At 36.9% G+C, this 25745-nt stretch overlaps 1 protein-coding gene across 1 annotated transcript in view; it reads right to left on the minus strand.

The window, feature by feature from the left end:
* Positions 1-25361, minus strand: part of LOC139145986 (uncharacterized) — a 43929-nt gene extending 18568 nt beyond the window's left edge. The window contains exons 1-12 of the mRNA XM_070717433.1: positions 25270-25361; positions 18896-19067; positions 17438-17518; positions 14907-14964; positions 14306-14429; positions 13893-14025; positions 13181-13282; positions 10564-10677; positions 10197-10287; positions 8422-8444; positions 4047-6030; positions 266-416 (exon numbers count right to left, since the gene is read on the minus strand). Of these exons, the coding sequence (XP_070573534.1) occupies positions 266-416; positions 4047-6030; positions 8422-8444; positions 10197-10287; positions 10564-10677; positions 13181-13282; positions 13893-14025; positions 14306-14429; positions 14907-14964; positions 17438-17518; positions 18896-19067; positions 25270-25361 (3125 nt within the window). The remainder of the gene's footprint in view (positions 1-265; positions 417-4046; positions 6031-8421; positions 8445-10196; positions 10288-10563; positions 10678-13180; positions 13283-13892; positions 14026-14305; positions 14430-14906; positions 14965-17437; positions 17519-18895; positions 19068-25269) is intronic.
* Positions 25362-25745: the final 384 nt, after the last annotated feature.

Raw genomic sequence — 25745 nt, forward strand, 5'->3', positions numbered from 1 at the left:
CATCTGGTCTGACTACATGCAAAGTTTGAAAATGAAAAATTTCACTCGGATTTATTTTAGAGGGAAAAGGTCCAGTGAAAATACATTCCAAGTGAAAATAAAGTATTCTGTTCTGATAACTGCCCTAGATATGAAAAGTTGAAACACATTTATGGGAGTGGACAGAGAGCTGAAGTTTAAATGTTTTCAATCTGAATTCACCATAAATGGACTGAAAATATCAGTCTGCAGCAACATTTCCAACTTCAAACAGTCATAACACTACCTCATCATGTTGGCTAACATCATCTGGTAACACGTTTCCTCGTTGTCGTCTCTTACACGCTGGACCCAAAACCTTCCATTGCTGGTCAAATCACTCTTTACAGAGACACTAGACACAGTAACAGGTTCACAGAGTGAAGCATCAAGACGAACTATGGAAGCAAATTAAGGCAGAAGATATGGGTTTAAGATTTAGATTTATTGACCATTTTCACATCTCAGCCCATTTGCAAATTTAGGAACTATATGATCAATTCAAAAAATAAAATGTTAAAAATATGGCGGCCTTCTACACCAAGATATGATAGATGCAGCAAAGTTTACCCTTTACCTGCCAAGTTCATATTTCACTATCACGTCACGTTGATTAAAACTAGTGAAGCAAAACATGTCCCATATGGTGCATTTTAACAAACATAGGGCCATTGTCCCTGAAGCTACTATAGACATGGATACAAAATTAAGTATTTCCTGACTGTATGAAATTATCTCACTAAGGTCATCCTAGGGACATGTAAACCAAATATTAAAGCTGTCTGACCAGCAGTTTTGAAAAAACAAGCGGCTCAACAGTTGACAGAGCTCTGCTGTGTTATGTAGAGAATAACCCTTTGTGACACATGTATTGATGAAGAAGGTGGATATCTTTGATAGCTCATTTCAGGATGGCCTGACCAAAAATGGAAAAAATTCTGTAAAAATACAGATTTGCATATTTCATCAGACTATATTAGTCTATAATAGCAAATAAACAAGAGTTAATTACATTCTGATTAAAGTAAACAAGACTTGCTTAAATCAAGATTTTCTTCATAAAAAACAGCATATCTGTCAGGTTGTAAAGAATCTTGAGCTGATTATCTTTTAATATCAGTATTTTCATCCTGTTAACCAAGCACATTTTAACTTTCAAATTAACATTGTAAGTAAGTTCTGTTGAATAAGTTGAGACTGTACGTACTCAGAGAAAGCATACTGAAGAGACAAATGTTTGAAACTTAAGAAGTTCAAAGTCATCAAAAGCATTATAAGGAATTATGTTACACTTTCATTGACTGTTTACACAGATTGCATAACTGCTATAAATAGCACATGAGGAATCTTACAGCCCAGCTTTACCATAAAAACCCTATCACTTTGACCACTCTTTTAATTGACCACTCTATTTTTTTCCTCAAAAAGTAATCTTATTTTGTCCTTACCAAGTCAACCATAAATGGAAATTAGAACTTTCTCTATCTCTATTTATTTGACCACCCTATCATGACAAACTATTATGAGCAATTTCTTTAGGATAACATAAATGGTGGTTCAGAATAAGTTGGGATTCAGGAAAGTTGCCTTTACATGTTTTAATCCTCAATTCACTATGAACTGTCAAAAAAAGTTGAACTTTCTGATAATTCCACACTAAAATTATTTTGGCTTTGATGATTTCCTAATTAATTCAATTATTTAAATCATATTCATTATTTTTTCTGGGTGAATTGATAGGGTTTATACAGTACAAGAATTACATACAATGTAAGTCAAACTTTGACCAAAAATGACAAAAAAATTCCTTAAAAATACACATTTGCATATTTCATCACAATTTGAACAAATCTAAGTTGGGTTATCCCTAGGGACCTGTATACCAAATAACAAAGCTGTCTGACCAGCGGTTATGAAGAAGAAGATTTTTTACCCAAAACACCTTTTTTGGCATTAATTTGCCTATTTTCAACAATATCAAAAAATTAAAAATATTAGTTTCTCAAACTCATATTTTTCATCTACACAACAAATATCAAATCAGTAAGTACTGCGGTTCTCAAGATATTTGAGTGGACGGACGCCTCACAAACGGACATACATACATACAGTGTTCTCACCAGAAAAAAAATTTTGTGGGACATTTTGTCCTGCTGACCAAAAAAAAGCGGGACAACGGATGATTTTGTGAGACAATATATAAATGTGTTAAAAAAGTCAAACTGCAAATACGAACCTTATTCTGTGCATGGAAAAAATAAGGACTCAACAACTCATTCAACTTAACAACTTTTTTGTAAACATTCGGTGAACATATCAACTGATATTGAATATCAGTGCCTTTTAATGAAAAGTCTATGGGACTTTCATTCTTTCCAGTGTGAAAGTCCATTTCGGGGTCCTCTACAATAACAGTAGTTGCTAGAGTGTCCAGCCGTTCAGCTCCAGTTGATTCCTGTCATTAGTTACTTTTTTTCGCACTCTAAACCCCTTTCACAACCAGCAGAAGGAACAGGCCAAGTCAGCATTTATTTAGATCAGGAAACATATCCCTATGATGTTTGTAAACAATCATCAACTTTTGACGTGAAATTTTGGTCGCCAGCCAAGGCTACAAATTTTGTCAATTGATTGAAGCATGGAAAAAAGACGTCCATGTTCTCACGTATAAGTTCGCCTGGAATAATATACTTATCACATGCGCAAGCCAAGAATTGATAATTTTTTGCATAATAAGAGAACTTTCCTCCAACTATTCCACATTTAAACCTCGGAACTACTTTTGGAATAATATTATCAATCGGCAGTGGGCCAGTCGTCGATCATTTCCAGTCGTGGGTACTAGGTCGCGGTGGGCGAGGAACGGAGCAAATGCCTGATAACATCACACAACACGGATCTCCCGCGAAGTTTATACATGATTCCAAACATAGCAAAGACCTAAAAATTATCTCAGACAAAGTTGCGTTATTTTTCGAGAACAAAAATTCACTGAATCTCAACGGCACGAACACTATAACGTCGTTCCCGTCAAGACCTTGGTTGCCAGCGGAACTCGCAGTATAGGCTAATGCTACCAGCTTCGAGTTCGTTGTTTTCGAAAAATGTTCATGTAATTCCTTAGGCATATACAAGCTTTACATTCTTGTGTTTTCGTAGTTCGGATTATTGTTGTCGTAGCCTATGAAAAAAAATTATCGTGCCCATGACGCCTCCAGCTTCCGCGAATTCGTGGACATGTACCGATATGCATGCAAGGCGAACACGTCAAGTGCGTCAGACTACCACAGTCTCGTGTGGTTCAATACACGACGGCCGCTGTGTGGTATACGTAATAATTCATCCACACATCGGCCATCATGTATCGAATCACAAGTGACTGTGGCTTAAGTACGTACTCTGACGGGTATTGCCTCCAGATTGCCTCGGTTTCAACCAGGAAGTGTAATACTCGCGTCAATCATTTACGTCCATGGTGAAAAGTATTGGCTGTATGATACGGCCGGCCGGCCGTACGGCTGGCACCACAAAAGTTTATAATTTCAAAGGCGCGCCACTATTGGCGCGCACGCCCAAGAAATCCGCGACAAAACAGAAAAATACGCGAGAATGTCGCGGAATCGCGGCCTGGTGAGAACGCTGTACATACATACATACATACATACATACATACATACAGACTTACGACGGACGCCGGACGGATACCCATCCCAATAGCTTCTATAGACTATAGTCTATAGTAGCTAAAAACTGAATACAGAGATACTGTAAACATGATTTTTACAGACTAAAACTGCTGTAACATACCAAGCCAAGTGGGTGAAAATACATGGTTTTGGTTCAATACTACTTTTTACTGACTTGGCAGATGGGGAAGTGATACTGCCTGGCAGGTAAAGGGTTATAAGTCCTGATGTGGACAAATAAAAAATGAATATACTTATAGACAATGTATACTCACTTATCACATTAGCTACATGTTCAATACTTGTATGTTGAAAGTGGGCGCTAAAAATGATAATACTTACCTCTGGATGGCATGATAGGCTTGCTAGTTTGTATTTCAGCTGTGTCCATGTCATTTCCACACATCCCTCTTTCCTGCTGATCTGATTTGGGGACGAATGGTAAAGCATAGGCTTTAAGCTGACTATATCTATTAGCAGTGTCAGAAGAACTCTTAACTCGGTTTTGTTCTTCTATCAAAGATGTAGAATACAGTCTCTTACTTTGTGAACTGCTTTGAAGCATTTCACTGGGAGATATCTTTATCTCCTCAGTATTCATGTGTTCAACGTTTTTACCATCTTCCGGTGAGCTTTGTTCAATGTTTGTATCTCTGGTCATTTGGGATCCTTTTCCAGACTCACCAAAAGCTTGCATAACTAAACCTTCTTGTGTGACCGGTTCAGCTTCAGAACCACTGCAATCTCTCCTTTCCTTCATGTCTGTAGATTCAATCCAATCTGTGAATTCCTCACTATCATTTTCACACTGTTGGCTTTGTGAGCTAATGGTTGCTACAGAGTCATTGCAGACATTTTGATGACTTGATTCAACAGCTGTGTCTGCTTTCTCCACCATACCAGTACTATAACTGTCACCATTCTTGTTGACGTCCTCTGTAACAACACACGCAGAATAGTTTACCTGTTGATCATTTTCAGACGTGACTTCATCTTGTGTATCAGTGATTGGTTCACACACTGTGTTGTCCGTTATAATCTGAGACATTATCCCGGAGACAAACTGGCGGGCAAGATTTCTGTAACGTGACTCTTTGTCATCTTCTATTTTTTCATCATCATGTACTGCTTCAACACCTTCCTCCATATCAATTACAATCCTATCACAATGGGTTTCCTGAAGATTATAGTCATCAATGGGTTCATCTGCAAGCCTTTCATCGTGCGTTTCATCTTTCTTGATTTCTCCATCAGATAGCAGTTTGTTATGTTTTTCTAAGACTGCACCTTCATTGACAGCTGTTTTCTCTGTTGCATGGACAACATTGGTATCTTTCTCAATCTGATCATCTTCCTCTACTGTTACAGGGTTCATTTGAGCTTCATCAGTAAAGATTTCATACTCTGATAATCCATTTTGACTGACATTTCTCGGCAGATGTGGAGTGCTCTCATCTTCATTAGATGTTCCCATTTCACTGAATTGTTCACAACTTACATCGACTTCATCATCTTCAACCTCTGGTTGAGATTGCTTTGCAGTGTTAGATGGTTCAACTTGGTTTACTTCAAAGCTTTGCACTGATGAAGATGACACGTAGCTCTGAGTCTCTCTGTCAGCAATATTTTGGTCATTCTCTGTAACAGCAATATTTTGGTCATTCTCTGTAACAGCAATATTTTGGTCATTCTCTGCCACAGCAATATTTTGGTCATTCTCTGTGACATAGTTATTTGGCACTTCTTCTTCTATCAACACTTTATCTTTGTCAACCTCCATAGGTTTACACCTTTCTTCAAGATTACATGCCTCTGTTGCCAATGGCAACACAAGCTTGATTTGGGGTTCTTCTGGATTATTGTTATTTGTGTTTTCTTGGACTATGATTGTTTCAGTGTTGACAAAAGCTGCAGTTGCTGAATTGGCTGATTTGTCAGTAGCGGTATCAGAAGACTTGACGGTAACTGCGTCAGAAGACTTGACAGTAACTGTGTCAGAAGACTTGACAGTAACTGTGTCAGAAGACTTGACAGTAGCTGTGTCAGAAGACTTGACAGTAGCTGTGTCAGAAGACTTGACAGTAACTGCGTCAGAAGACTTGACAGTATCTGTGTCAGAAGACTTGTCATTATCTGTGTCAGAAGACTTGACAGTAACTACGTCAAATGACTTATCAGTTTCTGGGACAGGTGATTTATCAGTAATAGCGTCATAGGACTCATCAGTAACTGTGTCAGAGGATTTATCAGTAACAGTAGCAGACGACTTGACGGTAAATGCATCTGGATTAATGGTCAGTCTAATGTCACGTGATGTTATTGTGTCCTGCTGAATAAAATGAATGAAATTTGTGAACATCAACTTATCGAAAGATAGATTGTTAGAATGCTACCTGAAACTAAATCAACGTACATGAATTCATTACAACATTTGCACTCTGACAAAGTATGCATTATATATCAGGAATTAATTACACATAGCACAGTAACAAAGTATAATTATAAAGCATTTGCAAGCAAAAGCGAAGTTCCAGAGACCAGAGCAGCGGAAGAAACAAGAGAATGTGTGACAAAGATAGGTGCAGAATAAAAAAGTGCTTTGGATTTTAATATTCAAGCACGTACCTATAGGGCTGCTAGCAGTAAACCCATGATATACAACTAAAAGCAAGGCAGTCCATAGATGCAGTACAGTAGCTCGAGGTTTTGCCTGGGTATTTGGGTCGCCGTCCGACCCAAATACCAGGCAAAACCTCGAGCTACTGTACTGCAGCTAGGCAGTCCACAGATTACAAATGCCTACATGTACGGTAAAAACGAAACAGATACATACGGGGGGGACAACGCACGGAAATGTATATCAGACGACATTCTCGCGAGCCAGAGCAATAATTTTCGCTCCGCTGATCTACGCAAAAATCAATCGCTTGACGGGTAGCGCTGAGTTGTTGCCGTAAAGAGGTGCGTTGTTTACGACGATGATCAGACGAGAGGAAACATCGGACCTAGGCCGTTGAAATTGAAAACCGAGGCCACATGCATTTTCATTTGATTAAAAGCACAGACTAAAACAATTTTCATTGCAATGTCGCTGTTTTCACGAGATACTGACCGTTTGATCTTGGAAAGTTGAGCTGCTTTAACGTGCAGCCAACGCATGCCGGCGCCGGTGCGGTGACGGCTGTGTGTTACCGGCCTGTGTGTTAACGGCCTCGCAGACTGATATAGGAAAAAACCGGGGAAAAAACCGCTGGTGGCTCCTCAGAAATACGGCGGGCAGTTTCTCCGCCAAAACAGCCGATTTTGAATCCAAATTTTGCATTGACCTTCGTTTTCGAGCACACCCACCTCGCCTAGGTACACGATGTACCCAGCCGCGCTTGTAAATTTAGGGAAAGCTTAATTTTCTCTCTCTATGCGAGCGAAGCCATCTTATGTGCCGCCATTGTTACATTCGGGCGAAACAGTATAGCGCCACGTACGGCGAGTATTTAGAGAAAAATAAAATCAAAAAGCAACAAAAAACAAAGCGAAAAAAGCTAGAATTATTAATAGCTGAACGCAATATGATAGTCGAGCGATGCAGAATAAAAAATAAATAAATAAACACACAAGAAATGCCCGTAAAACCCGTCCGAGTTGAGCGATGACGTCATAAGCGTGTCGCAATGCATTCTGGGTAATTAAGGTAAAATTTGTGTGTGGCATGTTCTATGATAGTAATACCGGAAATAGAGAAAGAAAGAAAGAAAGAAAGCAAGAAAGAAAGAAAGAAAGAAAGAAAGAAAGAAAGAAAGAAGGAAAGTGAGCAAAAACTAACAGTTCCAGAGCTGGTCTCTGGAACTAATTATAAGTACATGTACCATCTTTCAGAGAGATACTTGAGTTTCACAGTGATATCCAACAAACAGTAACATTACTAGTTGATTGGTCAACAGTTACCCAGACACAAATGAAGGGAAATCCACTAATTCCTCTTAAAATTTTATTCATTAGTCCTGTTTTCATTCTTAATCATACAATAACACAGCTACCGTACTACACTGTGATATAGGTAGCCACAGGGCCTGTCCTCATTCTGAATCATAAAACACCACAAGTCATCACTGGTGACAGGAACTATTATACTGTGATATAAGAATATCACTGGACCCAGGAACTAACAACTATAATGATATAAGTTATCTATCACTGGTAGTTTGAGCTATTGCACTGAAAATTATAGCCATAGGGAAAACAAATGTTGTATATCATAACATCATAACAATACAATTCTACCATATCAGTGATATTTTACACTAAATAATATCCAAAGCTGCATCCATTAATTGGCTGAACAGTTCACATCACACATTACTGATAAAGAGTTAGGTACACCAACAGATCTGTGAACAGTCAGGATCTAACCTGTAACTTCAATTTCTAGAGCTCAACAGTATCAAAGTTTGCTTTCTGTGATGACAACTATAAAATTATCAACTTAACTATCTTTAGATGTTGAGACAGAGCACAGTGATTGCTATATTCCTCTTCAAAGTGACATACTTTCAAGTTACAGTCCCATCAATGGAACGGTGTGACTAAATGCTTGGAAAGCCTTAGGTAACAATTCATACAAACACACCCCAGAACAATGTAGAATTTTCACATTGGCATGATCACAGTATTTTGCAGTCTAGCCATTACATGATTTAACAAATCACAAAGTTAAACATACCTGTCTCTCCTTACCAAGCTTAACTGAAATATAAAAGTGAAAAGATTATAATTCCCTAAGAATTGATAGCGTGGCCTCTTCTGTACTACACAGTTGTCGTTGGTGTTGTTGTTTATTGAAAGAGCATATGAATTGTAAATGTAACAAATTTACAAGGTATATTTACACATGAAAGGAACAATTTGAAAGAAATGATGTCATGCAAGGTAGGTGTGGCCATGCATTTGAAAGGAATGATGTCATGCAAGGTAGGTGTGGCCATGCATTTGAAAGGAATGATGTCATGCAAGGTAGGTGTGGCCATGCATTTGAAAGGAATGATGTCATGCAAGGTAGGTGTGGCCATGCATTTGAAAGGAATGATGTCATGCAAGGTAGGTGTGGCCATGCATTTGAAAGGAATGATGTCATGCAAGGTAGGTGTGGCCATGCATTTGAAAGGAATGATGTCATGCAAGGTAGGTGTGGCCATGCATTTGAAAGGAATGATGTCATGCAAGGTAGGTGTGGCCATGCATTTGAAAGAAATGATGTCATGTAAGGTAGGTGTGGCCATGCATTTGAAAGAAATGATGTCATGCAAGGTAGGTGTGGCCATGCATTTGAAAGGAATGATGTCATGCAAGGTAGGTGTGGCCATGCATTTGAAAGGAATGATGTCATGTAAGGTAGGTGTGGCCATGCATTTGAAAGAAATGATGTCATGTAAGGTAGGTGTGGCCATGCATTTGAAAGGAATGATGTCATGCAAGGTAGGTGTGGCCATGCATTTGAAAGGAATGATGTCATGCAAGGTAGGTGTGGCCATGCATTTGAAAGGAATGATGTCATGTAAGGTAGGTGTGGCCATGCATTTGAAAGGAATGATGTCATGCAAGGTAGGTGTGGCCATGCATTTGAAAAGAATGATGTCATGCAAGGTAGGTGTGGCCATGCATTTGAAAGAAATGATGTCATGCAAGGTATGTGTGGCCATGCATTTGAAAAGAATGATGTCATGCAAGGTAGGTGTGGCCATGCATTTGAAAGGAATGATGTCATGCAAGGTAGGTGTGGCCATGCATTTGAAAAGAATGATGTCATGCAAGGTAGGTGTGGCCATGCATTTGAAAGAATGATGTCATGCAAGGTAGGTGTGGCCATGCATTTGAAAGGAATGATGTCATGCAAGGTAGGTGTGGCCATGCATTTGAAAAGATGATGTCATGCAAGGTAGGTGTGGCCATGCATTTGAAAGAAATGATGTCATGCAAGGTAGGTGTGGCCATGCATTTGAAAGGAATGATGAGTGGGCAGCTGGTACCTATTATTAATATGGTGTAACATGATTGCACATGTAACAGATATGAAATCAAAGTGAAACAGCCCGTGCATATCAGTGGTCATAACGTGAGTCTCTGCATCTTTGCTCTGCGTTGACCATGGCAACATCCAAGCTATCAATGATTTGTTAATCTAGGATAAGCATGTATTTTTTCCGTTTACAATCAACTAATACCTTGCAAATTCAAGTCTGATTAAGTTTAAAATCTTCAAAGATAAGACTTAACCTTTTGAGTGCTGTAATTATTCCCACTTAAATCTTAGTGCAACATTTTACCAACTTTACGATGATTTTTGTAATGATTTTGAAAATTTGGACAAAATTGAAACAACTTTTCCTTGTCAACAGTTTTTGATCAAAACTTTTGAAAAACTTGCCTGCATTATATTTTATAAAAGGCAACAAAAACTGACTTTGCCACTTAAAAGGTTAAAACCTTCAAAACACTTACTTTTTTCTTCCATTATCTTCATCACATCTTTCTGATTTGGACCAAAACATTCAATCTCCACAAGCCAACATGGTAGAGTCTCATATGAAAGCTACAAAACACAAAATACCGGTCACAAGTACTTGTCTTTTCATAAAATACATCTCATTGAATAGCACACTGACAGTAAATCTCGTTGAAGTTTTTAACTCCTTCACAGAGGTTTTCACTTAAAATTTACTCTGTAGAACTGCATCAGTTGGAGTGGGCAATGATTTGCACAGAGAACTGCAGATTTTGTGTTTGGTCAGTTGCCATGGGCAGTGATTGAACATGTGTATGGTTGTTTTCACAAATACATGTTACTGATTGTACTGCATGGCTGTACCTGTTTTTTGACGGTACACAATATTGGCTGTCCCAGAGTCCTGTCAGTGAACTCCCATCTTGCATCTCTTGGTAAATCTTGCTCCAAATCTTCAAACAAACAGCATCTAACAGCCTTTGTGAGAAAATTCACGTAATAGTCAGTAGAACAAGATTAATGTACTGTCTTTGATGACTTGCATACTACTCTTTGTTCATAATGTTATACAAACATAGGGCCAAAGTCCCTGAAGCTACTATAGACATGGATACAAAATTAAGTATTTCCTGTCTGTATGAAATTATCTCACTAAGGTCATCCTAGGGATATGTAAACCAAATATTAAAGCTGTCTGACCAGCGGTTTTGAAAAAACAAGCGACTCAACAGTTGACAGAGCTCTGCTGTGTTATGTAGAGAATAACCTTTTGTGACACATGTATTGATGAAGAAGGTGGATATCTTTGATAGCTCATTTCAGGATGGCCTGACCAAAAACGGAAAAAATTCCGTAAAAATACAGATTTGCTTATTTCATCATACTATATTAGTCTATAGTAGCTAATAAACGAGAGTTAATTACATTCTAATTAAAGTAAACAAGACTTGCTTAAATCAAGATTTACGTCATAAAAAAACAGCATATCTGTCAGGTTATAAAGAATCTTGAGCTGAATATCTTTTAATATCAGTATTTTCATCCTATTAACCAAGCACATTTTAACTTTCAAATTAACATCGTAAGTAAATTCTGTTGAATAAGTTGAGGCTGTACGTACTCAGAGAAAGCACACTGAAGAGACAAATGTTTGAAACTTAAGAAGTTCAAGGTCATCAAAAGCATTATAAGGAATCATGTTACACTTTCATTGCACTGTTTACACAGATTGCATAATTGCTATAAATAGCACATGAGGAATCTTACAGCCCAGCTGTACCATAAAAACCCTATCAATTTGACCACTCTTTTAATTGACCACTCTATTTTTTTCCTCAAAAAGTAATCTTATTTTATCCTTACCAAGTCAACCATAAATAGAAATTAGAACTTTCTCTATCTCTATTTATTTGACCACCCTATCATGACAAACTATTATGAGCAATTTCTTTTAGATAACATAAATGGTGGTTCAGAATATATCAAAGTTGGGATTCAGGAAATTTGCCTTCACATGTTTTAATCCTCCAAGATGGTAAGCATTTCACTATGAACTGTCAAAAAAGTTGAACTTTCTGATAATTCCACACTAAAATTATTTTGGCTTTGATGATTTCCTAATTAATTCAATTATTTAAAATCATATTAATTATTTTTTTCTGGGTGAATTGATAGGGTTTATACAGTACAACAATTACATACAATGTAAGTCAAATTTGACCAAAATGACAAAAAAATTCCTTAAAAATACATGTTTGCATATTTCATCACAATTTGAACAAATCTAAGTTGGGTTATCCCTAGGGACTGTAGACCAAATAACAAAGCTGTCTGACCAGCGGTTATGAAGAAGAAGATTTTTTACCAAAAACACCTTTTTTGGCATTAATTTGCCTATTTTCAACAATATCAAAAAATTAAAAATATTAGTTTCTCAAATCATATTTTTCATCTACACAACAAATATCAAATCAGTAAGTACTGCGGTTCTCAAGATATTTGAGTGGACGGACGCCTCACAAACGGACATACATACATACAACATACATACATACATACATACATACTACGTACATACAGACTGACGACGGACGCCGGACGGATACCCATCCCAATAGCTTCTATAGACTATAGTCTATAGTATACAAAAATGAAATCTGCTGCTCATTTTGTTCAGATTGACAAAAACCCTGTAATTTTTGCTAAAGTATGACCTCCAATCTCTGGCGGCACTATACTTGAAAATGATAAGAATTAGTATCAATGACACTTTGCTCCAACTTTGATCACAATAAACTGATGTAGATATGACCTCTATCTATAACAGTCCCATTCGGCCTCATACTGGCCAGTATTTTTACAGAACTTGGAGTTTGTCATGGGACATATTAGCTTTAACCCTTTGAGTGCTTTAGTTTTACCCACCAAAATTTCAGCGTAACATTTTACCAATTTTTCTGAATTTGTTGTATCTTATTTTGGTAGTTTTGGTCCAAATGGCCATGACTTTTTATTTCCTACAATTTTTTAACAAAAATTTTGCGAAAAAAATCTGAAAAAAATTGTCCAGATCTGAAAAAAATTGTTGACGATATATTCCATTTAGGCAATGAGAGTTGAAGTTGGCACTTTAAGGGTTAAACATCTATTAGGGCACAGTAAAACTTTTGGTAGTTTTGATTTAGAACAAACAAAGATGAAACAACCTGATAAACATGCAAATTACTGTTCTACTTTTAATAAAGTTGATAACAGCATCCATTCAAAGCTACATATCAAACTAGAAAAGCTTTAGGACAACCAGTACGGTGTTCTGACCACAATGAGAAAACAAACCAGAAAATTTGTACAAAGCAAATAAGGTACCATTTCTCAAATCATTGAACAAAATATTTGTTAAGGATCATTCATGGATAATAAACAAAATATCAAACAATAAACACAAACAAGGCAAACCTGGCAATGGTGAATATTAACTTACCTGGAATGGCAATTGCTGATATTCATTTGTCATGGCAACAACATTGTCCAAAAAGACATCACTAATATGACCATAATCTAACCAACGTAACTGAGCCATTCCCTGATGGAATGAAAACAACACAATTAGCAAAAAATGAGAAAATGCTACAAAATGCAGGTCACTCTTCACAATTAGCAATGTTAGAACTTGCCTTTTCAAAGTGATTACACAGTTTAAACGTTTTCTTGTCACACTGGGTTATCTCAAAAAGTAGTTGACAAAATTGAACTTCATAAAACCAAAAACAACTAACACAGTATGAAGTTAATGTCAACAAGAATGGATTACAACCAAGGACGGAAGACTGCAACCTTCCATGTCCTTTCTCCTTTCCTGCCTGTCTGTTTGTCTGTCTGTCTGTTTGCATGCTCAGAGCAAATACATCCATCAAACTGAGGTCTTTGTCATTACCAGGTCAATGACAGATTACAATAACTAAACACTGCCATTGGCAGATTATTAGTTACACAATCAACCAATTACAACACAGGAAAGAGACTGCTTACAGTCAGAAAAAACATCTATAAGAAGCAGCAAACGGTTAGCAATATATAAAACAAAGTTAACTTGAGTACATTTCGGCAACTTCTATCCAGGAATTACCACTGAACAAATCTTTAAGTAAATCTTGTTAATCATGTAATTTATAAAAAAACTTGGGATAATTTACCTGTTCAGGGATTAGTTTTTCAACAACTGCTCTGAGCCAACAGCCATCTTGATCAAACAGCCCAAAACACAAACTGCCTTCCACCAGACTTTGATTCCTGTCAAACTTCTTTGTCTTGAAAAATACTTCTTTCCTGAAGATGAATTCAAAATTCAACATTGGCTTACATAAGCTTAGAATGCAAAGGAAATCTTAAAAGTTCTGTAAAGTGAGTAAGGAGTTTATCAAGACGTAATTGTTAGGAAAATTTCTTGCTATATATAGTCAACACAAGTACTGGTAACAAATGAAACAATTGTGCAAAAAGTGGCAAATCTTGATAGGAAAGTGTCAAATGCAAAATGCAGTATCCAAAGATGTGCATGACAAAGATAAAGTGAATAAACAATTCTAAATTGACATTGTTGTCTGACCTTATCTGCATCTTCATCAATTCCAATTCTTCAAGAACTTCAGGATATCTGTCAAAGTCCTTGACAACCCAAAACTCCCCTTTTTCATTTATTCTTCCCTCCACTATTGCATGAAAAGAATCACCTACAAAGTGAAAAAGTACAACAATTTTTAATTTGTCAGGGTGTCATCATAACCTAGAACCTAATCAGTGTATTCACAAAGAGATGAAAATGTCATCAATCTGAATCAGAATGCCAATTTCATTTAAATTAAACATATCAAAAATAAATACTGTCAATAAAATATCATGATTGATAAACAGGCCAAAACTTGAGAAACCCACTTTTGCTTCAGCTGATTACATACGGCAGACAATTACCATCCACAAGGAACCATGATATCAGGTAATATAGGATATCTACTGGTAAGACTGACAAATCATATCTTGTTGTCACAGCTGATAAAAAAATACTACAGAGTGGTTGGGCTTTCTCAGAACATTGTTCTCATTCTGTGTAGTGTCATTGAATACAGGCTGCATAAAAACACTTAACTTGATTAACTGATTATTTTATATTGAGGACGCCGCCCACAGAACTAGATTTTATGAACTCATACCTATCTTTATTTCTTGTAAGTTCTGGTTCTCTGATTGGTCTACATCACTGACGCACGTCTCGTCCAGTTTATACCGTCAATAGCATTCCTGACTGAACTGATGTCAAACTTTACAGGAAACATTGAACTTGGATAAGTGTCTTCTACGGCTGTCAAGTCACTCTCTATTTCAATCTGAAATACAGGCAAATGGTATCAGTGTAAGGTGCAATATCATTCAAAGCAACCATCTACAAGAACTGCACAATCTATAGAACACTTTACTTCCATCATTTGCTGCAATTGCAAACATCAAGGGATTACTAACAAAGCCACAATTCCCTTGACTTCATTTGCAGACTTTAACTCACTGACTTGCCATCTTCCAATGGCTATCAATACACACACATTTCAGTACAATGGATGTCCAAAGGTATATTGACAGTTTTGCTGAAAGTAGTTCATGTAGTCACTTTTATTATTATTAAATACAGTGTCGGCGTAGGATTTTTTTCAAATTAGCCACGGTCTGCTGGTGTGGCTAATTGATGCAAAAAAACATTAGCCACAGCAAAAATTGATTAGCCACGCAAATATTGTACTAAAAACACAAAGATGTGCAACTGATGTGACTCTGTTATTCAAAGTATTATGTTTGTGGTCTGCTTTTTCTGCAGTTTTTGCGTTTTAAACCGATTCAAAGGTAAATAAATAAATAAATAAATAAATAAATAAATAAATAAATAAATAAATGTTGGACGTCACTGGAACATTTCTAAACACACTTCATGAGCAAATCATTTTTAGTCATAAACTCACTTGTCCCCGGGCAAGAAGACAAAAAAATTGCTAGCACAGCCAGTTTCAACTGGCCTGCCTGTGACTTGTGGTTTCACTGCCTGCTCTCCAGCTGCAAAATGTGAGGGAAAAATTGCGTCTGACATGAAGATTTTTTACATAAATTTACGAAACTTGTGTACCAAAAACTATAGCAAAATACCACAGACTTTTTTCTCCTTGTCTTTGAAGATACGAATCAGTCATTTTTTAGCGTAGAGCATGACCGTTTACACATGATATAACATTGCAGTACCTGATCTGATAACAATACTATGCTTTTGTGCTTTCCTACAACCACGGGAGCTCCATGTGAATTTCTCTGTGAATACAATACCCTATGCATTGGAAGCATTCTGCTCCTTGATACCCATGTAATAATTGTGGAAATAAATGAAATTACAACAACAGCAACAACAACAAAATCTACACAAAATAGCATGTCATGCGATCGCAGTGTCCGATGCGACGATGGTGGTTATGCATGTGTTGTATTCAAAAGCATGGGGACGGTCATGATGAGCGCACTATTTGTTGAAAGGGGTTAGTAAATATCACGAACGTTTACAAACCCATTACGTTTGATAAGATTACCTTACTGATGAAAGAAAGCAATAGAGGATAACCAAGTAATGGAGAATGGAAGTTCAAGTGACGGAACTGCGAGTAAAACCAAACTTATTTGTGGTATTTTTAATCCTCGGTCCCTCTTCCCTAATAGAAGAGTCCTTTTTTGATGTCATATCCGCCATAGCTGTATGCCAGTCCGGTTGTCTCAACGTGGCGATGCGATGGACGATTATTTTCTTTCTTGACAAGAGAGATTTCATGTGTCACAGCACGATCCAAATGAATGACCCTTTTATTTGAGGCATTTCACTCATGACTACAACAAATTTCATTGCTATATTGTTTATTTTTATCTTTGAAAGGTCTGTATTTTTGCGTGCTGCTACAGCCAAATCATAGTGCATGCATGTAGCAAATCTGTAGACCACCTCAGTTGAATTTTTACGGAGCTTGACGTCAAATCGTATGGTTTGTTTGTCTTTTTTCCGAGATTAAATTCAAGCTGCAATTTCCTAAAAATTCGTCTTCTTCATCCAAGAATTGCATACGTTCTTTGAAATCGAACTTGGATGAGGAATTTCATGTCAGTTACATAGGCTCGGAAACGTCCGTCTCTGTGTTCATTTTTGCTGCAGGCAATGCGTTTCTACATGCCGTTTGCTCCCGATCGACTTTGCTACTCTCCTCAGCTGTCTCCTACATTTCATACGCTAGCCGATCGGGCTAGTAGAGGTACCAAAAGTTACTTGCCCGGCGGTAAAAACTGCTTGCCCGTGAGTTCGGGGTAGTGAATTTGCTCACCCTTATAATAAAATATTATACATTCCTATTCTGGTGAACGGAGTATTACGTCGCTTCCAGCAAGCACCCGGAAGTAATAGTGCGGAGGCGATAGTAGTTGAGTGATTGATCCGACGATGTGTCCAAACAATTTTGGGGCGAAAAATTCAATTCGCACGCGTGGCTTCAAAAATTTTTCGCAAAATGAGAGTTTTATTCGCATTTTGAGAGTGTGGCGAGCGCTAGCGCGAACACTGAAATATTCCTTTCTACATTAAAGATTTACATTTTATTTTGTTACATGCAGATCTAAATTATTAATACTTTTGATATGTTCTGTTCGAAAGATAAAATGCACTACCTACTTTTTGGAGAAGGCCAGGTATTTTGTCGTAGAGAACACAGACATCGTTTAAGTTCAGAATGTCTTTCACCATATTGTTTATCTGAAAGACAAGAAAGTACCGTACATGTATTTAAAACAGTTTCTGTAACGTGAATTATTCGAGTATCTGTACATTTTATCCCCTGCAGCCAAGCACATACTCAAGACACTGCTGGTCACATATGGTTCTGATATGAATTGGTACCCCATCGGTTACAACAACAGTCATTATTTGTCGAATTTTCCTGTGTACTTGTAGTCTCCCTTTCAGGGAATAAGACAATGTACTTGTAGTCTGCCTTTCAGGGAATAAATGGAGCAGAATATGAGGGTTGAGTAGTTTGGACAAATCTGATGGCATATCACATACTTGATGGCTCAGATGAATCTGATCAACATTTCAAGTGTTGAAGATGCAATAATTAATCCAACTACCAAAATACATACTATGTAGTTCAGGATGAACAAGCTAGATATCAAGACCATGCAGCTCTTCTTTGTTGTAATCATGAATATTCACAAAATAGCTCAACTAAAAATTCAATTTTGGCACTTTCACATCTCTGTACAGTAAATATTTCTGCATCATTTTATCACATTTGTCACCTTTCTTGGAAAAAATACAGCACTATTACTGGAAAAACAATTACAAATAAGTTGTCACATGGCCAACTAACAGTATTCCAGTACAAGTCAAACTCAGTAGATTTTATACACATGATCTGAAGACATTTTTCAGTACCAGCAGAGAAGGCAATCACTGTAAAATATCATGCAACAGGTGAATCTTCTGTAACAGATGACTGAGTGCAACAATTACAGCTCTATATTTTCTTGTCTGATAAAAGTTCACCACGTCTTCAATAATATGACAAGATTTTATGGTCTTTGATCCAGCCATATTCAACATGCAAACTAAAACCTAAAAAGTCTTATGCAAATTGACTCCAGCACTCTGTATCTGTACATAAAAGTTGACAAATTTATTATAAACAACACTGTATTCAGTGTGCTCTCCAGGCCAGTATGATGTGTCACAACACAAAGAAATTGCCAGTGACGCAAGCAACCTTTCACATATAAAGATACATGGTTGAAGCAAAGAAATTTCCATAATCCTCAACTTGACGCAAAATTTCCAGAAATCCATGTTTATCAGAGGACACATCAACTATATTGGTACATTTGAAAACCTTGAAAGTTGTGAATGTTCAAAATATACTGGTATACAAAATAAAGTGGCATTAAAATTGGCTATTACTATTATGATTTTCAATGTACATCAAAAAGAGGAGAACAAAGTGTTGAAGTAGCATCAGTCACAAATACCTTCAATTACCGGCCCTGACATGATCAACATCATGGAATGTGAAAGAGGAGCACAGAAGGACATACTTGATGTAAAAATACTGCATGTGAAGTTACTACATGTATTTACCTGTAATATTTCTTCCAATTCACTATTAATAACTTTCACACAGCCTTTTGTTTGTTGCAGCTTTTCTTGTCTCATTTGCCTGATGACAGAAATAAGCTGTTTTCCCTTGTCTTGTAATTTCCGTTGCATATCATACAAAGCTTCATTGATCAGTCTCTCACAGTGATCAGAACTGAAATCAAAGAGATAAGACCTGTAGAACTCAGAGAAGCAAGAAAACTAGTTAGGTGGAGCTGCATGTTGCCAACACAGATTTTTTCAAAGCAATATTTCTTATCAAATATGACATCAGTACCCTGGCTGTTGATAAAGCACATGGGAGCTAAAATTGCATGGACTGGCCAGTGTGGCTTACAACAGCTAAACTGGGCAGCATCATGAAAAAGTATTACAGAACATCAACTGTAAAAAATCAGTCAAAGTGAGACTTGAGTGGACACCATGGGTCATCAGAATGTATTAGGGAGATGGTGCAGTGGCAAAGAATGTGAAATTTTCAGAAGAGTTACTTTCAGAACGTGCTTAGGAATACAATTCAGAATAACATTCAGACACTCACTATGTGAGATAATATCTGTATATTCCAGAAGAGTCCTTTCAGAATGTGCTTTGGAATACAATTCAGAATAATATTCAGACACTCACTATGTGAGATAATATTCTGTATATTCTAGAAGTAACAAGTCATTGACAATGACATAGTCCCCACTTGTAATAGGAGTATTAGTCTTGCTGGGGCAGGGAAATGAGGTCATTAAGAAGTATCACTGGAGTGTATATGTTCAGATCTATGGAAACATAGGTCTATGTCATTGTTCCCATTTTGAAACACATGAGGCATGTCTAAGTTATGGTTCTAAATCGGGAAAAAAGATCAGACCTCTAGCTGTATTGGCCTGCCAAGAAATACATATGTGCATAATAAATGAGGTACAAGATGTGACATCTTAAGGTCTACTATCCTATCAAAATTGAAGCGTAAAGAACTTGTGGTTACTGAGTTATGCATATATATGCATATTCAAGGTCAAAGGTCATAAAGGTCACGTGACATTTAAAAAAAAACCATTGTATTGCTAATTAATCCATATATGCCAAAATTCAGACCTATAGCTCTATTGGCTTGCCACAATTATATATGGGCATAATAACGAGGTAAAGCATGTGTTGTCATAAGGTCTCCCATCCTACTAAATATAAAGGACATAGCACTTGTGGTACTTATTTATTGACATAATCGTGTATTTTAGGTAAAAGGTTATCGAGGTCACATGACATTTTGTCAAAAAATTTCTATCCTATAGTCTGTCCTTATATACTAAAAATCATACATTTACCTCTATTGGCTTGCTCAAAATTAGATATGCACATAATTAATGAGGTACAATATGTGGCGTCATAAGGTGTCCCATCATACCAAATATGAAGGGTGTAGCACTTGTGGTTACTGAGTTTTTGACAAATATGTATATTTGAGGTCAAAGGTCACCGAGGTCCAAGACATTTTGTCAAAATAATTGTATTGCTAAGTTATCCCTATATACCAAAAATCAGACCTCTAGCTCTATTGGCTCGCTCAAAATTAGATATGTGCATAATTAATGAGGTACAATATGTGGTGTCATAAGGTGTCCCATCATACCAAATATGAAGGGTGTAGCACTTGTGGTTACTGAGTTATGGACAAATATGTATATTTGAGGTCAAAGGTCACCGAGGTCACATGACATTTTGTCAAAAAATTGTATTGCTAAGTTATCCCTATATACCAAAAATCAGATCTCTAGCTCTATTGGCTCGCTCAAAATTAGATATGTGCATAATTAATGAGGTACAATATGTGGCGTCATAAGGTGTCCCATCATACCAAATATGAAGGGTGTAGCACTTGTGGTTACTGAGTTATGGACAAATATGTATATTTGAGGTCAAAGGTCACCGAGGTCACGTGACATTTTGTCAAAATAATTGTATTGCTAAGTTATCCCTATATACCAAAAATCAGACCTCTAGCTCTATTGGCTCGCTCAAAATTAGATATGTGCATAATTAATGAGGTACAATATGTGGCGTCATAAGGTGTCCCATCATACCAAATATGAAGGGTGTAGCACTTGTGGTTACTGAGTTTTGGACAAATATGTATATTTGAGGTCAAAGGTCACCGAGGTCACATGACATTTTGTCAAAAAAATTGTATTGCTAAGTTATCCCTATATACCAAAAATCAGACCTCTAGCTCTATTGGCTCGCTCAAAATTAGATATGTGCATAATTAATGAGGTACAATATGTGGCGTCATAACGTGTCCCATCATACCAAATATGAAGAGTGTAGCACTTGTGGTTACTGAGTTATGCACAAATATGTATATTTGAGGTCAAAGGTAATTGAGGTCACGTGACATTTTGTCAAAAAAATAGCATTGCTAAGTTATCCGTACATACCAAAAATCAGACCTCTGGCTCTATTGGCTCGCTCAAAATTAGATATGCACATAATTAATGAGGTACAATATGTGGCGTCATAAGGTGTCCCATCATACCAAATATGAAGGGTGTAGCATTAGTGATTACTGAGTTATGGACAAATATGTATATTTGAGGTCAAAGGTCACCAAGGTCACGTGACATTTTGTCAAAAAAATTGTATTGCTAAGTTATCCATATATACCAAAAATCAGACCTCTAGCTCTATTGGCTTGCTCAAAATTAGATATGCACATAATTAATGAGGTACAATATGTGGCATCATAGGGTGTCCCATCATACCATATATGAAAGGTTTAGCACTTGTGGTTACGAGTTATGGACAAATATGTATATTTGAGGTCAAAGGTCACGTGACATTTTGTCAAAGCGTCTGAGATATCTGCGTGAACGGATGGACTCACATGGATGGACTAACGGACTGACATGACCCAATCTATGAGCCCCCTGGACTTTATCTGTGGGGACTAAAAACTGTGTCACTGCATCCTTTTTGCAATATGAATACGATGAGAAACTAAATTTTTATTTTTCTTGGCCTTATACATGGGAGTCTATGGACTGCCTTATACATGGGAGTCTATGGACTGCCTTATACATGGGAGTCTATGGACTGCCTTATACATGGGAGTCTATCTTATACATGGGAGTCTATGGACTGCCTTATACATGGGAGTCTATGGTCTGCCTTATACATGGGAGTCTATGGAGGTGAAAACTAAAAAGTCCTCTACCACGGCCAAATTTGATCGCATTGTGAAACAAATCAATATGCATCTGTATGAGGTAGAGTACTATCCTTTTACCAAGTTTGAACGAAATCGCTCCAGGCGTCTCTGAGATATCTCGCGTGAACGAAAAAGTCATAAAATATGCAAATGAGCAATTAATTAATAAGCCACACCCACCAAAATCTAATCAGATCTAAGTCTCATCATGATAATACCAAATACCAAATTGCATGACATTGGACCTAAGGGTTCTTAAGTTATGAGTGGAACAAAATCTGTCTACAGACGGATGGACGGACGGACGGACAGACGGACGGACAGACGGACACACACACAGACATGTGGCGACATAGGACACCTTTGGTGCTTTGCACCACGGTGTCCAAAAAATCAGTCGATAGACGGACATGTAATACAATATACAAACAATAACTGGCAGACCAATTTAGGGAGAACAACTTGTATGTTGCAGCCCCTCCCTTGCTAAAATGTCCTGCAGGTTCTATAGAGTTCTATAGAATCATGTTTGTCTATAGACTTCAAAAGAAAAGTGGCCACAATCCATAGATTTCAATGGACTTTTTGGGCCATTTTTCTGTGGAATTCTATAAAAACACATTCCTTATAGCTCCATACAACAGTTTTCACAATTACCCACTTAGATTTCTCCAGGTAGCTTAGTGTGTTTTACAACAACAGTTCTGTGTAAACTTATTACATATACCTGGAATGTGTGCGACTTGGAACAGCCCTATCAAATCACACAGCCACCATCTGTAATGTGGCTATACCTATTAAATCACACTGCATTAACTGTGAATGTGCCTTGAGTCATGTTTTGTTAACAGATTCACATGGGCCAAGTGTTATTGATTTGTACCTTATGAAATAAAAGGGTAAAATTCTGCACAAATCTACAGCTTGTGTAAGTCCGTCCAGAAAATTGCACAGAAAATTTAGCTTTAACTATCTCATTGTTGTAAAAATAAAAAATACCGTCAATGACGCTGTACCTTCTCTAATATGTGGCCAGGTCAGGTAATTGGTTGTTGGCATGAAGTTGTTGGTAAATAGTTGATGATGTAGGGGCATAAGGTGGGATATGGACCCAAAGAACCCAAAAGATGATTAAATACATCAATCAAAAAAATTCTAAGCTACAGTATAAACTGCCTAAGATAGTTAAATGTGGAAAAAAGTGAAATAATTCAGAAATAAGAATTAACAGTCCAAAATAGTAATGACGCACTTCCCTACTGACCTGAGTGCATGTGAAATACACAACCTGGCATCTGTAAATTAATGTATACCAAGTGATCATTTTAAGTCACTTTTAACTGTTTTTAATGGATTTTCCAAAGAGTCCTGTGGAAATGATGAAAAACGCTTATCTGGTCTTGTGTTTGTAAAACCTCATGGCTGATAATTGTCATAGTATTGAAAAAAAATTGAAAGTGAAGAAATTACTGTTTTTAATAGGCATATTTTCCTTGAAATACATGACCGTGTAAAGAATATATGCTAAAAATGTTTAAGAGTAAATTTCTTTTCAAATAAATAATCTAATCTGTGACCCAAGGATTTTTATTCTTTGAGTTTACAAATTCACACATTGCAATTTGTTCAATCATCTTGTGCAGTGCAAAATTTATAAAATGACTGAAAAAAAAAAAAAATTGGCAGAATTACTGTCTTTGTGATGTAAAATTATGGGTTGACATCACGATAATTGTTAATCTGTTCGAAGTACTACTATATACTTTAATTAAAAAAAGAAAAGTTCATGCAGAAACGGTAACATATTGTCAGCAATGTAGTGTTATTTTGACTTTACATCAAAATATGCCTTTGCCGGATACCAAATATATAGGGCGAAATATTAAAATCAGCCATGTTCAGCAAAATCCACACAACAGCATTGATCCTTTTCTAATTTGATTTGATTTGCTTATGTTATCCTTGTATGACAGTCAGTACAATATGGAACTTGAACACAACACAGTGAGTAAGTATGCTGTAATGAAATGGTGTGGCTGCATCCACATGCAGCAATAGAAGTGCCTTTGTCTCTCACCCCTCATTTCCAACCTGTCCCATCCCTGAAAAAATAGTTTGGTCTTATATTTATAATGTTAATAATTTCTGTATTTGTTAAAATGTGCGCATCTCAAAAACTTTTGATCATAAACATTTTCATTGTTTTTTATAGCTGACCAGTCAGTTAACCTGTTTATTTTGAATATTTGCGCATTTTTCCTCAGTATTTGACATTTTCAGAATACCTTCAATCTGTCATTTTATAAATGTTTAAATGCTCCTTTGTGTGGTCAAGCTTTCCACAAGCATCAAATGTGGTACTTCATATAGGAAGGTCTGCCTCTAGAGGGCGGGCATCATGAACAGTGTTTGTTAGTTATTTCCTCCACATAAACTTCTGATTGTACTGTAAACCATGGAGGTAGTACTACCTCCATGTGTAAACATTGAACATGGCCGACGTCCGATTTTCCTGTCTAAAACTTTCACTCATTTTCGTTCATATGACTCTGAAACTCCAGGAAACGATTGGGAAGAAAGAGTTATCTTGAAATATTGAGGTACTCGCCGATATTTTGCAAAATTAAATGAGAAAAAATGCAAGGAAAATGCCGACAGGCTTACACAATGACCGTTTTCAGACTCAGCATATGATCATCTGCAGTTTGTGCAACAGGCCCATATCACGTGAGGCCATGAGGGGTAATCCACGCAACTCAGTACCAAACACTAGCGCATACAGAGTGAGCAAACATAAAGTGAGTACCCCTAACGTCAGCTCAGTAGTCTGTAATAGATCGTAGTCAACTAAGAAACCTTGGAGAAATGCTTAACACTGAGGCTATGCCGCTAAGTCCCTTTGATTTTTGTCACAGCTCAAAATCGTTCTCCTACACCTCAACCTGAGCCATAAACACCCCCACCAGTTTATGATATGACCCATCACAATAGCATGACGTCAACGGATCTTGACAGACGGAAGTCTTGACAGACGGAAGAAGTTGACACCAGCATACTGGTTTTCAACTCTAATACCTTCTCTGTCTATAAATAGACATGAGAAGGTAAAAAATAATATTCCATAGAGTTGCTATTGGCAATACTACATTGGACATACCTTTCCTGTATTTCTGTACCAAGGTATTTTAAATCTGTTAATTTCCTTTCCAGACTCTTCTTTCTACTGTTTATTGAAAGAAAATTCATCATTTTAATTTAGTAACAATGGAATTCAGGATTGTTTGCAGAAGGCTGTAAGGCTGTTCTTTATGATGAATATAATTGACAGGTACGTACCAATCCAATGATAGTGTATACAATGCCACAGTCAAACCGAACATGCTACCATCAAATACTACATTGCAGCAATTGGTAATGCATTCAGTGTTCTCACCAGAAAAAAATTTTGTGGGACACTTTGTCCCGCTGACCAAAAAAAAGCAGGACAAAAGATGATTTTTGTGAGACAAATATGTTAAAAAAGTCAAACTGCAAATACGAACCTTATTCTGTGGAAAAAATAAAGGATTTGACAAATCATTCATCTTAACAACTTTTTTATAAACACTCAGCAAACACATGATCAACATATAT

The sequence above is a fragment of the Ptychodera flava genome, chromosome 12, assembly GCF_041260155.1.
Source record: "Ptychodera flava strain L36383 chromosome 12, AS_Pfla_20210202, whole genome shotgun sequence".
Classification (NCBI taxonomy): Eukaryota; Metazoa; Hemichordata; class Enteropneusta; family Ptychoderidae; genus Ptychodera; species Ptychodera flava.